Here is a 15,335-nt window from a genome sequence, read left to right as displayed (position 1 = left end):
ATTTACTAGACTTTTCTGGATCTATTAAAAAAGAGCATTTAATTTACTACTTTCCATTGAGGCTGATTTTAGTAATGTCACATCCTTTTCTTATATGAACATTCTGAGTTCCTTAAAAACTCTTAAATTTATGCCATAAATAGCCAGTTAGTTTTTAATTTGTCCATCAGCTAGCTCCAGACCATCATTGTTCATTACCTCATCTCTGAAGTGGAGGAGAGGATAACAGTGTAAGCTGCTTTGAGTCCCCTCTGGGAAGAAAGGCTGTTCTTCTGAAACCTTTTCTGAAAACAGATCCAGAGGAGTTAGCCGTGTTAGTCTGTAGTAGCAAAATCAAAAAGAGTCCAGTAGCACCTTTAAGACTAACCAATTTTATTGTAGCATAAGCTTTCGAGAATCAAGTTCTCTTCATCAGATGCCTGATCCAAACTGGTCAAATACAGAAGAGGAGGGGAGGGGAAAGAAGGGGACATATATCACAAGAGGACAGGATGCAATTAGTGTGAAGGCAATCAAAACATTCCTTTGCTTGTAAATGTAAACATCTCCTTTTGGTGTGGAGTCAGTTTGCCGTGTTCGTTTGCCGCAGTGAAAGTATCCAATTCCTATGTAGTATAAGCCCTCGATAACCACAGCTCTCCCTGCCAGCTGCATCTGACAAAGAGAACTGTGGTCCCCGAAAGCCCACACGTACTCAGGCTGAGATAATTGACAAACAAAGCCCACACCAGGCGTCACTGGGCTCCCCCAGACCACGCCTCTGTAAAGGAAATCTGTTACCTGTGATAATGTGATAACCATTCATAGTCTCTATTCAGTCCCAGCTTGACAGAGTCAAATTTGCATATGAATTCCAATTCAGCAGCCTCCCGTTGGATTTTGTTTTTGAAGGGTTTATGGTCTCTCTTTCTCCACGGCTGAGATTCTGCTTTAGGTGTTGTTGTTTGTCAATTATCTCAGCCTGAGTACGTCTACGGAAGCATTCAATGTAAAAGTCCAATGAGGAGTTACGTCCCTCAGGGGGTGTCCATGTGGAATTCTTTTTCCTGGAGTTTTGTAACAACCGGTTGTGTGGTTTGGGTAACTATCCCGTTATTTCTTTCTGAAAAGATGCATTCTGCTTCTCTGCAATCTTACTATCTTCCTTCAGCAAGCATTTTACCCTTTGTAATTCAAGGGCTTGTCACCTTAGCCAGTTTCCTGCTTCCTTTTAAAGAAAATTCTTATTGATTCTCTGTAAGGAATGGGGAAAAATTCTCTTTTCATTCACTTAATTATCAGGGAATTTGCAATGAGAATCTGAGGATCTCTCTCCTGTGTACCCTTGTAAGGCTATAATGTAGTCAAGCTGGAGATCTTGGATCAAAAAGCTACAATGGAACATTATGAAGGCAAAGCTTGCTTTAGAGAGAATTTTCTAAGGTTTTGCAGTACTGTGGCACATGACCAGCATACTGATTCAGCCTTCAAACAATACATTCAAGCAGAGAAAGGAGACAATTCCCATTTGATCATTGCTAAATCATGTGAACCAGTGACATTGGACATTGGGAAAGCTATTGTCACCCTTAAATAGTGATGGCCGTCAAACATCCTGAAGTAGAAGGTGCATTCTTTTTTGGGGTTGTCTCCTTCCTGCCATTCTTTCTAACAATAACAATGAGCAATGCCTCAGCTAAGGTGGCAACTAATCTTCCAGGAAAAATGAGGGGGATTAAGGTTGCTTGTGAGCTTGGACATTGCCTAGCTTAATTTTTTAATCGAAGTTACTTGATCACATCCAGAGCAGTAGAAACTTGGTAACTAAGTGATATATTGCTGCCCCTGAATCAGCAAATTGCTGGCTGAATATTCTCTATTTGTCATTAATAGATAAGGCTGGAATGCTTCTTCCCATAAATAAAAAATGTAAGGCCAAAATAATTGCTGCTTAGTCTGACAGTGAAATGCTGCTCCTGTTTGCACTCATGATTGAAATCGTAATAATCGAGAAAGCAAGCTTAATTGTAAAATAATGATCCTGAGATGCACAAGTGGGCTAAATATTTCTTAATTTAATATTTAACTTTATTGACCAGTGTGTTCCCACCTGTGAAATGCATTTATAACTATGAGCTGTGAGTAAAAATCAGGCATGGTTGACCTTAGAAAAGTGTTCTTATGATAGGGAAATAAAGGCTGTTCTATACACCAAACTCATGCAGGAATTATTTATGTGCAGACATGGGTGGTCTACTATACAGCACTGTAACCACTGAATTTGAAATGAGTGCAAAATATTTTTGGACAGTGGTCAGCTTAGGTGTTTAAATTGTGCACAGATGTTTGGCCACATCTGCCCATGAGTGTACCAGCCCATAACAGAACCCCTCCAACTCACTTCCTAGCTGTATTTTTTTTTAATTGAAAGACATTAACATTGAACTCCCTGACAGACCCAGAAAGGGAATTTGATCCAGACTCTGAGTTTCAAGGAACTGACATACTCGAAACAGTTTTAAAAGTGCGTTGTTAGAGCAAAGGTTTGCTAAGAAAATCTGTGTCTAATTACAGTTTAGGACCAAAAACTTCCCTACCCTCTTCTAAACTGCAAAGCCATCTAATAGTGTGTTTGTGCACATGCGTGTATGTGTACACATGTGTGTTCAAAGGAGTGCCAGCAGATTAATGGCACGAAACTTGTTTTATGGGAAGCACAGGCCTTTTTACACAGAATTCACACTTCATATCATCTTTGAAAATTTACTCTCTATTTATCCCGAGCAGTACAAAATGAAATGTTAATGCATTGTTAGTAGATCAGGAAGATACTGTAATTATTAATTATCTAGAGATGCTGCATATATGTCTAGGTTGCTGTAAAAGTAAATTAAGTCAGTACTTGATGTGAAAACATACACTAATTCATTGTTCAACAAGAAAGAGGTAGTGAGACTAGAGACTGTCAACATGTTAGGTAACACTGAAAAATGGTGGCTTCCCTCTTGAATATCCTAAAATACATGCATCTTTTTACATATATATTTTGGAGGGAGTTCCTACTGACCAGATCACTGCAGTTGCCAGGACCAGATCACTGCAGTTGCCAGGTCTTCCTTTTATTATCTTCGGCAGGCCAGGCAGCTTGCCCCTTATTTGTCTCCCCGTGACATGACTACAGTGGTCCAAGCAATGGTCACCTCTAGGTTGGATTACTGTAACGCGCTCTACGCTGGGCTTCCCATGGGCCTGATCCGGCGGTTACAGCTGGTACAGAATGCAGCAGCGCGGGTCATTGCTGGAGCACCGGTGTGGGAGCATATTACACCGGTGCTACGCCAGCTGCATTGGCTGCCAGTGGAGTACCGAATCAGGTTCAAGGTTTTGGTGTTAACCTACAAAGCCCTACGCGGACTGGGACCGACGTATCTGAGGGACCGTCTCTCACCATATGAGCCCCGGAGGACTCTCCGCTCTGGCGGAAAACATCTTTTAAGTGTCCCTGGCCCTAGGGAGGCCCGCCTGGCGTCGACCAGGGCCAGGGCCTTTTCAGTCCTGGCCCCGACCTGGTGGAATGCTCTGTCTTGCGAGACAAGGGCCCGGCAAGATTTGCTTGCATTTCGCCGGGCCTGTAAGACAGAGCTATTCCGCCAGGCATATGGCTAACGCCGGGCAGTGCCCCCCCCCCCCGTGAAGGGGGGGTTAAACCATCACCCCTATGCAAACACAGAGGCATGTATGAACCACTGGGCAGCATGAATTGTTATATTTAATGTTTTTAAATGTTTTTAAATGTATTATTTAATGTTTTTAAATGTTTTTAAACATGTTTGTATTTGTTATCCGCCCTGAGCCTGCGAAAGCAGGGAGGGCGGAATATAAATATAATAAATTAAATTAAATTAAATAATTACCTAAATGAAGAGTTTCATCCTCCACTGCACACTGTTGACAGTCACCACAATTTCAGTGTTGATACCAAAAGGATAACACTTCTTATTTAATACAAGTGAGCCTATGTACATACACACAATATCTACCACAGGGATAGATCCCTTTTTTATTACAGTGTGGCTGACTGATGATCATGTAATCACTTGCCAGGGGGTGACTCATCCCTTTGATAGCAGCACATACAATATTTTGCCACTACCAAAGGTAGAAGCCACAACATGAGGTGATTCACCCACAGCTTAATATCACTACTCCCCTTAATTCACATCTACTATTTTGAATGATTTGTAAGTTATGCTCTTAGTTAGATGTTTGCATTTCAGTAATATTAAAATTTTCTCACAATATGTGAATGACCAGTATTATTGGGATTATTAAAGCATGAGGTAATCTTCAGTACTGTAAATAAATGCACCACGTGTGAGAATTCCTTCTCAAAACTGTAGGGAGAATTTCTAATACTATTTACTATCTAAAAATCTACTGCCCCAGCCCAGTACTTTCAGCTTGCCATACTTATAAATAAATGTTAAGTCTTAGTCTGCATCAGTATGTCAAAGTTGTGCAATTGTCGTGGTCTTGCAAGCAGATCCAGGATGGTGTAACAGAGAAGCTCTAGTGTCAGTGCTTCTCTGATCCAGCTACATTGTATCAGCCTCTGGAGCAAAGTGTTTGCATGGTACAGATTTAAATAGTAGGCAAGATGGAAGTGATGCTTGGGCATTTGACTAGAAATTAACAGTACCTTTTTAGCCATAGGATTGCAACTCAAAGACCAACTTGATTTGCACAGGATAACATTGCATCTATTTGTTGTATTTTCACCCCACCTTTTCTCCAAGGCAGCATACATAGGGTTCTTCCACTTCCAGCTTGAATGTTGAGTAAAGTTGTGACCTGATCTCTTTAGAAAGTCCAGCACTCTAGGCACTACATTCCTTGGCACAGTTTAAGCTACATGTACACAAAGCTATAGAACTGAAATTTCATTCTTAAAGAATCAAAACTTGCTGTTCACATGCCAAGAAATCAAAGATGACCCATGGAGTTTGTATAAAGCTGATAAACACACATTATAAGTTTACTAATCAAATGAACAATAATGACTGTGACATGAAAAAGACCTTGCTCCTGATAATTGTCAGTGCATTGAATAAGAGTCAAGTGTATAAAGTGTATCAATGTTGCTTTCAAACTCAAGGGATATAAACAAGTGGAGGCAGCCAATAGTTACACATAGAGAGTATTTTTTCTCTTATGGGGAGCTCTTGCAGATACTTTGTCTTCTGAACTTGTGTTTTTGACTAAACAAGTCATATGGAGGAAAAATAATTGAAAATTCTGCAGTGAAATGACCCACTTCTCAGTTAACCTATTCTTAGCACTGTCAGTGGACTCTGAAGGGAATCGTGGCTTCTCCTCAGCTATAAGGACAATAGCTGGGGTGGGGGGGGTGGGGAATTAAGCCACAAGGATTTCTAAACAGGTTAGCTCAGTGGCTGCTAATATCATGAATTCTCCACATTTGCAGGTATTTATTATGAGGGCCAGTGTAATTCTGTTTAATCTTATTCTGTTGCACAACTTTATGAGAAGAAATAGGAACATTCACATAGCCAAATACGAGGGAAGAGAATTTTATAACATTCTCGATCCATTGAATTATGGGAGATAGGAATTTGTCTCTCCAGTGCTGTAATATAAGTCTTTTAGTTGTGGTAAGGACACATTTTTGTTGGCCATTGGTTAGGTTCTAGGAGAAGGGATGTTCAAGCCCCATTTAAAGGGAGATTTATGCTGCTATCCTAAGCAGAATTTGCATCATAGAATCATAGAGCTGGAAGGGGTCTTACAGACTATCTAGTCCAACCCCCTGCAACAGCCTAAAACATCCCTAACGAGTATTCATCCTGCTGCTGCTTGAAAACTGCCAATGATGGGGAATCCACCACATCCTTAGGCAGCCAATTCCACTGCCGAATTACTTTTAACATGAAGAATTTTTTCCTAACATCCATCCAGTACCTTCCTTCCTGAAATTTAAACCCATAGTCTTGAGTCATATCCTCTTGTGAGCGCCGGCTCCGCCCCCCACGCCGCTCCCACCCTCGGCCGTGACGGGTCTGGAAAAGGGGGGGCTCCCTCTGCCTCAGATGTGGGTGGGAGGTGGGGGTTCAAGGCACCCGGCATCCACCTTCAAGGCATCCACCTTCAAGGGGGTTCAAGGCACCCGGCATCAAGGCACCCGGCATCCACCCGGCATCCAGCCGCCGCGCCCTTGGATCTGCCTCTCCGGGGCACCGCAGCGTCTCCGTCGGTGTGGGTCCGGCCTCCGCCGGAGCGGCTTGGAAAGGGGGTGTTCCGGCCAGGGCGGCTGCCGGCAACGCGGCTGCCGGCTCAGGCGCGGCGGGCCGCTTCCTCTGTGGCAGTCCCCGCCCTCCCGGCTTGCGGCTCAGCCGGGCCGTGGCTGGGGCCTCCGACACGGGTGCTGCTGCGGCCTTCTTCACCGCCGCCGCTGTCCTTGCCGCCGCGGCCCTCCTCACCGCCATGGCCGTCCTTGCTGCTGCGGCTGTCTCTGCCGCTGCAGCCATCGTCGGGGTCCTCCTGCCGGTCTTTGGCGGCGCGGGGAGGCCCGCCGAGGGGCCTGGAGCCGCCTTCCCCCACGCCGCCGTCCAGGTGAGGGGGTGCGGGTCGGGGGGCCCGCTGGGGGGCTGGGCCTCCTGGCTGGAGGGTGGCACCCCCAGCTCCGGCGCTAAGTCCAGCGGCGCTGGACACCCCCCCAGGGGGCTGGCGATGCGTCGGTCGGCTGGTCCTTGTACACCGGGGACATGTAATCCGCATTCATCTGGAGGCGGCTCAGCTGGTGGCGGAGGGTGAAACTGAAAGGGAAGAGGGAGAGATACCATCGTAAGATGCGGGGGTTGTGTTCCTTCATCTGGGCCATCCACAGGAGAGGGGCATGGTCGGTGATGAGGGTGAAGGGGTTGTGTGCCAAGTAGAACTGCAGGGTCCTGATGGCCCACTTGACGGCCAAGGCCTCCTTCTCCACGGTGGCGTATCGGGTCTCGGCCGGCTGCAACTTGCGGCTTATGAAGAGGACCAGCCACTCCTGTCCTTCCACCTCTTGGGACAGAACAGCCCCAACCCCCACAGCCGAGGCGTCGGCGTGTACGGTTGCAAGAAATCCGGGTTATGGAGTACGGGGGTCTGGGACAGGGGCGCTCGCAACGACTCAAAGGCCTCCTCTCGCTCGGGCGTCCACTGGACGTGAGAGGGCTGGTCCTTCTTCAAACAGTCGGACAATGGGCTGGCCTTGGTGGCAAAGTGGGGGATGAACTTGCCGTAATAGCCCACAAGGCCCAGGAACCGCCTCATCTGTCGCTTAGTGCGGGGCCTTGGAGTCTGCTCCAGGGTGGTTACCTTATCGAGCACCGGGCGGAGGATCCCTCGCCCCACCCGGTACCCTAAGTAGGTGAGTTCGCGGAAGCCGAGGTGGCTCTTCTTGGGTTTGGCCCTTAGCCCGGTGTCGGACAGTGCTTGGAAGACTTGGGCCAGGTGGGCCAGGTGGGAGGGCCAGTCAGCATTGAACATGATGATGTCGTCGATGTAAGCGCGTGTGAACGGCTGGCAGTGGGTCAGGACCTGGTCGACCAGCCTTTGGAATGTCGTGGCTGCCCCATGCAGGCCAAAAGGCATCACCTGGAACTGATAGAGACCTTGGGTGGTCGCGAAGGCCGTCTTCTCCTTGTCCTCTGGGGCCATAGGGACCTGCCAGTACCCCTTTGTGACGTCGAGCGCCGAGATGAAGTGGGCAGTGCCTAGCTGGTCTATCAAGAGGTCCGCTCGGGGCATCGGGTAGGCGTCGAACTTGGCCAGGGCGTTCACCTGGCGGTAGTCCACGCAGAACCTGACGGACCCATCGGGCTTGGGCATGAGGACGATGGGGCTCTGCCACGAGCTCCGGGAGGGTTCGATCACCCCGAGCTGTAGCATGTCCTGGACTTCCTTCGCCACCACCTCCCAGCGCTTCTGGGGCAGGAGCCGCCAGGGGGCCCAGGCCACGGCCCCCGGAGGGGTGTCGATTCTGTGCGTCAACACTGCCGTGCGCCCCGGTCACTGGGAGAACATGCCGGGGTGCTGCCTCAGCACCCTGAGAACCTGTTGGTGTTGCCGCTCTGTGAGTTCGGAGTCGAGTAGGGACAGCCCCGCGGCCTCTCCTCCTAGTCCCCAGGGCAGCTCGCCCTCCGGGAGTTCCAGCAGTTCTTCAGACAGCCCACACCCACTGGTGACCGGGCTCTCATGCCAGGCCTTCAAGTCATTTACGTGGAGTCACTTTCGGTGTCGGCGTAGGGCTCCGCACTGCACTTCATACGACAGGGGCCGAGGATCCGCGTCACTGAGAAGGGCCCCTGCCAGGGGTCCCCTGGGCCTGGCCCCATTACTCGGCGGTTCACAAGGACCCAGTCCCCCTCACGGAATGTCCAGAGTCGGATGCCTCAGTCGTAGTAGCTCTTCTGAGTGGCCTGGGCCGCCTTCAGGTTCTGGCCTGCCTCTTCTCGGGCCTTTTCCAGGTGCTCTCGGAGGCCCTGGATGTAGGCTGGTGCAGGCAGGGGTTCTGTCGGTGCCCGGGGTCCCCATTGCTCCTCCACCAAATCCAGGATCCCCCGCGGCTTCCGGCCGTAGAGGAGCTCGAACGGGGAGAAGCCCAGCGAGGCCTGGGGGGTCTCCCGGACGGCGAACAGCAGGGGGTCCATGAACAGGTCCCAATGGGTGGGCTTCTCGTGGGCCACCTTCTTCAGCATGGCCTTCAATGTTTGATTGAAGCGTTCTACCAGCCCGTCCGTTTGTGGGTGGTAGACGCTAGTGAATATCTGGTGCACCCGCAGCGTGCGGCACAGCTGGTGGGTGAGCTTGGCGGTGAAGGGCTTCCCACAATCGGTGAGGATTTCCCGGGGGGAGGCCCCCCTGGGCGAAGAACCGGATTAGCGCCCTTGCCACTCCTGGGGCCTTCATGTCCCGCTTAGGGATGGCTCCTGGGTACCGTGTGGCGTAATCGAGGAGGACCAGCAGGTACTGGGCCCCTCAGGCGGTGTGGGGTAGGGGCTCCACGAAGTCCATGGCCACCCTTTCAAATGGCTCCCGCATCACCGGCAATGGGGCGAGGGGAGCACGGGGAGGGCCCCGTACCACAGCGCACTGGCCGACGGGGCCAGTCTTGCAGTGTTGTCATGCGTCACTTGTCAGAGTCAGCCAGAAGAAAAGGGCTGCAGCCCTCACAACCGTCTTCTGGGCCCCCTGGTGGCCAGCCCACAGGTGGTCGTGGGCCACTTCTAACACTTGGCATCGGTAGGCCGTCGGTACCAGTAACTGGTGCATTTCCCCAGTCTGGCTCCGCACCAACTGATACCACAGACCCCTCTCCTGAATAATCCGGGGCCAGCGGCTGGCCCATCTGGCGTGGATTGTCACCCCCTCACTCACCGCTACGGTCTGACGTAGGTGCTCCAGCGAGGCGTTGGTGGTCTGGTCCCCAGTGAACTGTGGGTCTGCTTCCCACTCAGCTTGCAGGCCCAGGGCGACTGGACCCCCATCGAGCTCACTGGACGGGCTGGGCTCCTCGCCCGCCAACACCTCCTGGGTTGGCGTCGGCGAATCCTTGATCCATGGGCGCATGGCAGCTTGGTAGTGCGCGGTATCTTGGCCCAGGAGGACTGGAAAGGGCAGGGCGCGGACCCGGGCAAGGTCGGTGAGCCGAGTCTGCCCAGCGTACTCCAGTGGTAGCCTGACGACGGGACACTCTTCCACGTGGTTGTGGAAGCAGGCTATGACCGCTTGCTGTATGACCGGGAGGTCCGCGGGCAGCAGGTGGGAGCAGACCATGGAGATAGAGCTCCCAGTGTCCAACAGGACTGTCAGTCTCTGCCCGGCGAGGGTAACCATGGCCACGAGCAGAGGGGGCCGGGGTGCCCGGGATGTAACCTGCATGGTGGTGTTCCAGCCTAAGTCGCATTCCATGAGCAGACAGTCTCTTTTCCAATGGCCCCACTTCCCGCACGTGAAGCAGGGTCCCCGCCCGGGGTCTTCCTTGCCAGGTACCGCTGTGTCACCCTTGTTGAGTGGCCGGGTCGGTCCTGGGGCTGGGGCTCTTGGGCCGGGGAGCGCGCCCCCACGGTCGGGCCGGAAGGGTCCGGGCCCCGGCGGCCGTGGCCCGGCACGGACCCGGCCTCCCCGGACCCCATCATTCTGCCCAGCGGGGGCTGGCTTCCTGGGCTTGGCCTCACTGCCTCCCGACTCCTTGGGCTCAGCTGCCATGAAGTTCTCCCAGAGGGTGGTTGCCTCCTTCAGGTCCGAGGGCTGGCTGCACGCCACCCAGGCACAAGCCCGAGGGGGGATGACCTGGAGGAGCTGCTCCAGGACTACCAGGTCAGCGACTCTCTTGGCCTCCGGGGTGGTCAGCTGCAGCCAGCGATACGCCATATCCTTCAGGTTGGCCACCAGGGTGCGGGGCCGGTCGGCCCGATTGTAGACCAGGCCCCGGAACTTCTGGCGGTACGTGTCAGGTGTGAGCTCGTACCAGTCGAGAATGGCCGCCTTGAGTTGATCGTAATCGGTGCTTTCCTCCTTGGCGAGGGCCTTGAGGGCAGCCAGGGCCTCCCCCGTCAGATAGGGGCCTACGATGAAGGCCCACTGTCCCCTAGGCCACTGGGCTGCTTCAGCCGTACGCTCGAAGGCATCTAGGTAGGCATCCACATCGTCTTCGGGGCCTAGCTTGGCCAGGTGGAAGGGTGGGCGGCGGCCGCCCGGGCCCGGCGCGCCAGCCCCAGGATCCCCCGGGGCTCTTCCAGCTTCGATGACCTGGCGGAGATCCCTCACAAGGGCCGTCTGGGTCTCCCGCTGTTGCTGCGCTAGGGTGGCCTGAGCTTCTCGGTTCTGCTGCGCCACCTCCCGCAACAGCTGGCCCTGGTGTTCAGCGAGCCACTGCCCGAGCTGTGTCAGGTCCATTGTTGCCTCTCCTGACAGGCCGGGGCCGGGAGGGTGGGCCGGGTCTACCTGGAGGGTAGGTGGTCGTAGTATGGGCCAGGCACTGGTCCAGCCCGCAGGTGCTGGGAGGCGTGGGAGGGGGCGACTCACTGCAGGGCTGATGCCTGCATTCTCCACCACGTTGTGAGCGCTGGCTCCACCCCCTGCGCTGCTCCCACCCTCGGCTGTGACGGGTCCGGAAAAGGGGGGGCTCCCTCTGCCTCAGATGTGGGTGGGAGGTGGGGGTTCAAGGCACCCGGCATCCACCTTCCCTCCCTGCTGGGTTCTGGCTTCCGTCTCGCTTGCCCTCTCTCTCGCCTTCTCTCCAGTCACTCCAGCCACTTCCTCCTCGGCGTCCTTGGGAGCTGCCCTCTTATAGCTCCCTCCCCACCACCTCCACCAATCCCGCCATCCCCCACCCTTCTGTGCCCAGGCAGCCCGGCCTGGTTCGCCCTCCCGCTTGTCCTTCCCTCCCCGGGGCCAATCCTGTTGGGCTCTCCCGCTTCCGAGTTCCTTCCCCCGCCCAGGCCCTCCCTCGGCTGCCAGCCGCCCGCCCTTGGATCTGCCTCTCTGGGGCGTGGCGGCGTCTCCGTTGGCGTGGGTCCGGCCTCCGCCAGGGCGACTTGGAAAGGGGCTGTTCCGGCCGGGGCGGCTGCCGGCGGCCCGGCGGCCAGCTCAGGCGTGGCGGGCCGCTTCCTCTGTGGCAGTCCCCGCCCTCCCGGCTTGCGGCTCGGCCGGGCCACGGCTGGGGCCTCCGACACAGGTGCTGCTGCGGCCTTCTTCTTCGCCGCCATCCTCGCCGCCGCAGTCCTCCTCGACGCCGCGGCCCTCCTCACCGCTGTGGCTGTCTCCCCTGCCGCGGCCGTCGTCGGGGTCCTCCCGCCGGTCTTCGGCGGCGTGGAGAGGCCCGCCAAGGGGCCTGGAGCCACCTTCCCCCACGCCGCCGTCCAGGTGAGGGGGTGTGGGTCGGGGGGGCTGCTGGGGGGGCCGGGCCTCCCGGCTGGAGGGTGGCACCCCCGGCTCCAGCGCTAAGTCTGGCGGCGCCGGACACCTCTTTTGCCTTTCAGTGCATTAAAGTCAATTAGCTTAAGAAGGTGTAACTCAGTTTAGAATAGCACAGTCAATTTAACTAGGACAGTGCAAGGCTTAAGCATGTATAATTTTCACTGGAACAGAGCCAAGAGGCCACTATCTAGTAATAATAACAGTATGTTACTATAGTATGTATGTTACTATCGTATGTTACTATAGTAGGCTGTTACTAAGGCTGCAATCTTAACTACAATTACTTGGAAGAAAGTCTCAAATCTTACTGAAATAATTGTCATGATTAGGGTTGTGTTAGAAAAATCTTGGGTATTTCATTACGAATACTCTTATAGTTAGGCGGGATGATACACTACAGATTACCAATGAAGATATCACATTTGTGGCCCTAGAGTTCTTTTAGATTTTAAAATAGTAAAGAGTCCAGTAGCACCTTAAAGACTAAACAACTTTACTGTAGCATAAGCTTTCAAGAACCACAGTTGTCTTCATCAAATGCATCAGATGCATCTATTTTGCTACTACAGACCAACATGGCTAACTCCTCTGGATCTATTTCAGATTTTAAAGCTCTTTTGAGAAATATACTTAAAATGGTCATGGAATCAGTATAACCCGTGGTACTTCCGTGTAATACTTGGATAGAGGCGGTACATTTTGAAGGACATCACTATGGACATAACTTACCCAAATAATTTTTTGTTTCTTTCTTGTGAAGGTAGAAGAAAATTCCGGAGTCAGTCTGTTCAGGCACATGCTGCTTTAAATCAAAGGCCTCCTCGTTCAAGTCATTCTGGTCCAATCATAGAAAGTCACCAGCCCTTTATCCAAACTTCCACCTCTGCCCATGAAATTGCTCAAGGCCTTTCTGGCAGCCAACTCTCATTCCACAATTCTGCAGCCTCTGTGTTTTCACAAACTCCTGCCATCCCTACCCTGGGCCAGCTCACTGTGCAAGAGAGAGCTGGTGCAATGCTCCGGTCTAGTTTGGCCTCTTCCACCAGTTCTACACTCAGCCTCTTATTTGGCAAGAGAAGCTTTTCGAGTGCTTTGGTGATTTCTGGGCTTTCGGCTGCCGATGGAGGAAACACCACGGACACCCAGTCATCCAGCAGTGTCAACATCGCAATGGGCCCATCTGCTAGAGCAGCAATCCATGCCGTGCAGGAGAGCACACGGGTAAGACTGACATCACACCAGCGCAAAATGGCTGATATGAGAACTGTGGATTGACTTTTCCTATTGCTGTTCACTAAACAGTCCATTTAGGTTACACAAGACTACTCCAGGCATTCTTAAAGTACTCCAAAGTGGAAAATTATACTAAGTGCAGTTTGGCTCACTTGGGTATAATGTGTATTATTAGTATTACATTTCTGGATATAGCCAGATGGAAACAAACAAACAAACAAAGTAAAATATTTTAAAAGCAAAATGAGTGGTTCAAAACTGTCACCTCAAATGACACAATATTTTATTAGAAATATTTTAGCAGATTATTACAGATCTATTGTAGCTGTAGAGGTGAAAATAGTGCATTTGGCTGCCACAGCTCAATTAATGACATACATATGGCAAATGGGAAAGGGCTATGCACTTTCCACGCTAAGACAGAAACAATGTTTCAGAAACTGAATAAAATACCATTGCCAACTCTGCCTCTTTCCCTGCCCTGTTTCTGCATAAAACAGTGTTATGTAGCACAAATACCATGCAGAAACAGGAAGGAAAGGAGCATAAACACAGACTGTCTGAAGATTGCTATGGCATAGATTCCTAAATTGTTACTTGGAACAGGCAACCACCAACCCTGGTGCACATGCTGAACAACACCCCACCCCTAGACTTTCTCAGCCTTCATGGCCAATTCTTCACTCAAGAAACTGAGGCCATAGCCTGAAGTTCTGGGAACACCAGTGGATGCTCCCAGTGTGTCTAAGCAAGCACAACCTTCATTTCCACTCCCCCATTTGGTCTGCCAGCAGTCCAGCATCTTGATAGACATCAGGGTGGATTGGTCACTACGGCCACAGAGTCTTCTCCCATTGGGCTGATGGCTATCCCACTCTGAAGCTAGGATGGGTCAGCCAAGGTGTGAGAAGGGCCCACTCAGTGAAGTCATCACCTGGTCTGCCCATATGAGGTGGTGACTGGCCTGTCCAAGGCCTGTGCAGCCAGGGAGAGGTGGTACCCAGCCCTCCAAAGGACTATGTAGTTGGGGGTGGGTGGCAACCAGCCTGTTTGCAGCCCACACAGGGGATGCTCCTCTACCAAGCTGCCTGAGGGAGGGCTTGGGAAAAGGAGGTCAACTTGACAGGCAGGTCCCCTCTCCTTCCTTCCTTGAGGAGGCAGGCTGGGTCCTTTCCCCAAGCGGTTTCCTGGCCCAGTCTGCCCTGGTAAAGAGTGCAGGGATTTTGGTACTTGAGCCAGAAATCTTTGCCAAGATCCAGAATGCTCTTTGTGCATGCATGAAGTGCTTCCAGGCACATTGTCAATTGAACACATGAAGCTGCCTTCTGCTGAGTCCAATTTGGTCTGTCAACGTCAGTATTGTCTGCTCTGATTGGCAGCAACTGGACTGAATTACATGCAAAGCAGATGTTCTACCATTGTATCGTATGTCATATCAGAAGACTGCCTAACTCACAAGAGCAACTTTATCAGGGGACATGGCCTGTGTTGGGAATTTGGTGTGTGTGTGTCGGGGTGCAGGGGAAGACACTTGAAAAACTGTCCTACATATACTAAAAACGAAACTGTACAATTTGTATCCTGATACTCATACTGAAATATGTGTTTTGAAGACATGCTGAAACTATCACAATTTCTCTTTTTACAAGCAATCGTCTGAGACTTACGAAGCAACTGATGCTACTGAAAGCCGACAGCAAAGGGATCTGGGAGCTACACATGCTCTTCTGATGAGCCATACACTGGAATGCAGAAGAGCCAGCCAAGAGGACATGGCATTAGAAGACACCGGTTCTCAACACAGTCTTTCAGAAGAACAATAAAGATGGCACTTGCACAGGTGTAGTGCTCTGTACAACTGGAATCAAAACACGAGCTTAGTTTCCTGGAAAAAGTTAAAATTATTTCAAGTAGAACTTAAAAGGATTTCTTAAACTCTTCAGTGAAAAAGACTTTTGTGACAAAGCTTACAAATGTGGAAACAGAAGATTCTAGAATTACCAGTTAGTGCTGACCAAAAATCCCATGCAACTTCATCGCAGGTTCATGAAAATTCAAATGACGTCTGAGAAAAAAGAAAACTCATCTTGACATTTCTTCTCCTGAAGAAGTGCTGACACTCTTGGGGTGGAATTTGGAAAGGA

General features: G+C 51.5%; 1 protein-coding gene across 1 annotated transcript in view; it reads left to right on the top strand.

Annotated features, from left to right (window-relative positions):
• Positions 1 to 15,014, top strand: part of PCNX2 (pecanex 2) — a 328,170-nt gene extending 313,156 nt beyond the window's left edge. Inside the window, exons 33-34 of the mRNA XM_054980165.1 lie at positions 12,719 to 13,179; positions 14,841 to 15,014. Of these exons, the coding sequence (XP_054836140.1) occupies positions 12,719 to 13,179; positions 14,841 to 15,014 (635 nt within the window). The remainder of the gene's footprint in view (positions 1 to 12,718; positions 13,180 to 14,840) is intronic.
• The last annotated feature ends 321 nt before the right edge of the window (positions 15,015 to 15,335 follow it).

Source organism: Eublepharis macularius, chromosome 1, assembly GCF_028583425.1.
Source record: "Eublepharis macularius isolate TG4126 chromosome 1, MPM_Emac_v1.0, whole genome shotgun sequence".
Classification (NCBI taxonomy): Eukaryota; Metazoa; Chordata; class Lepidosauria; order Squamata; family Eublepharidae; genus Eublepharis; species Eublepharis macularius.
This window is presented reverse-complemented; position numbering and strand designations above follow the sequence as displayed.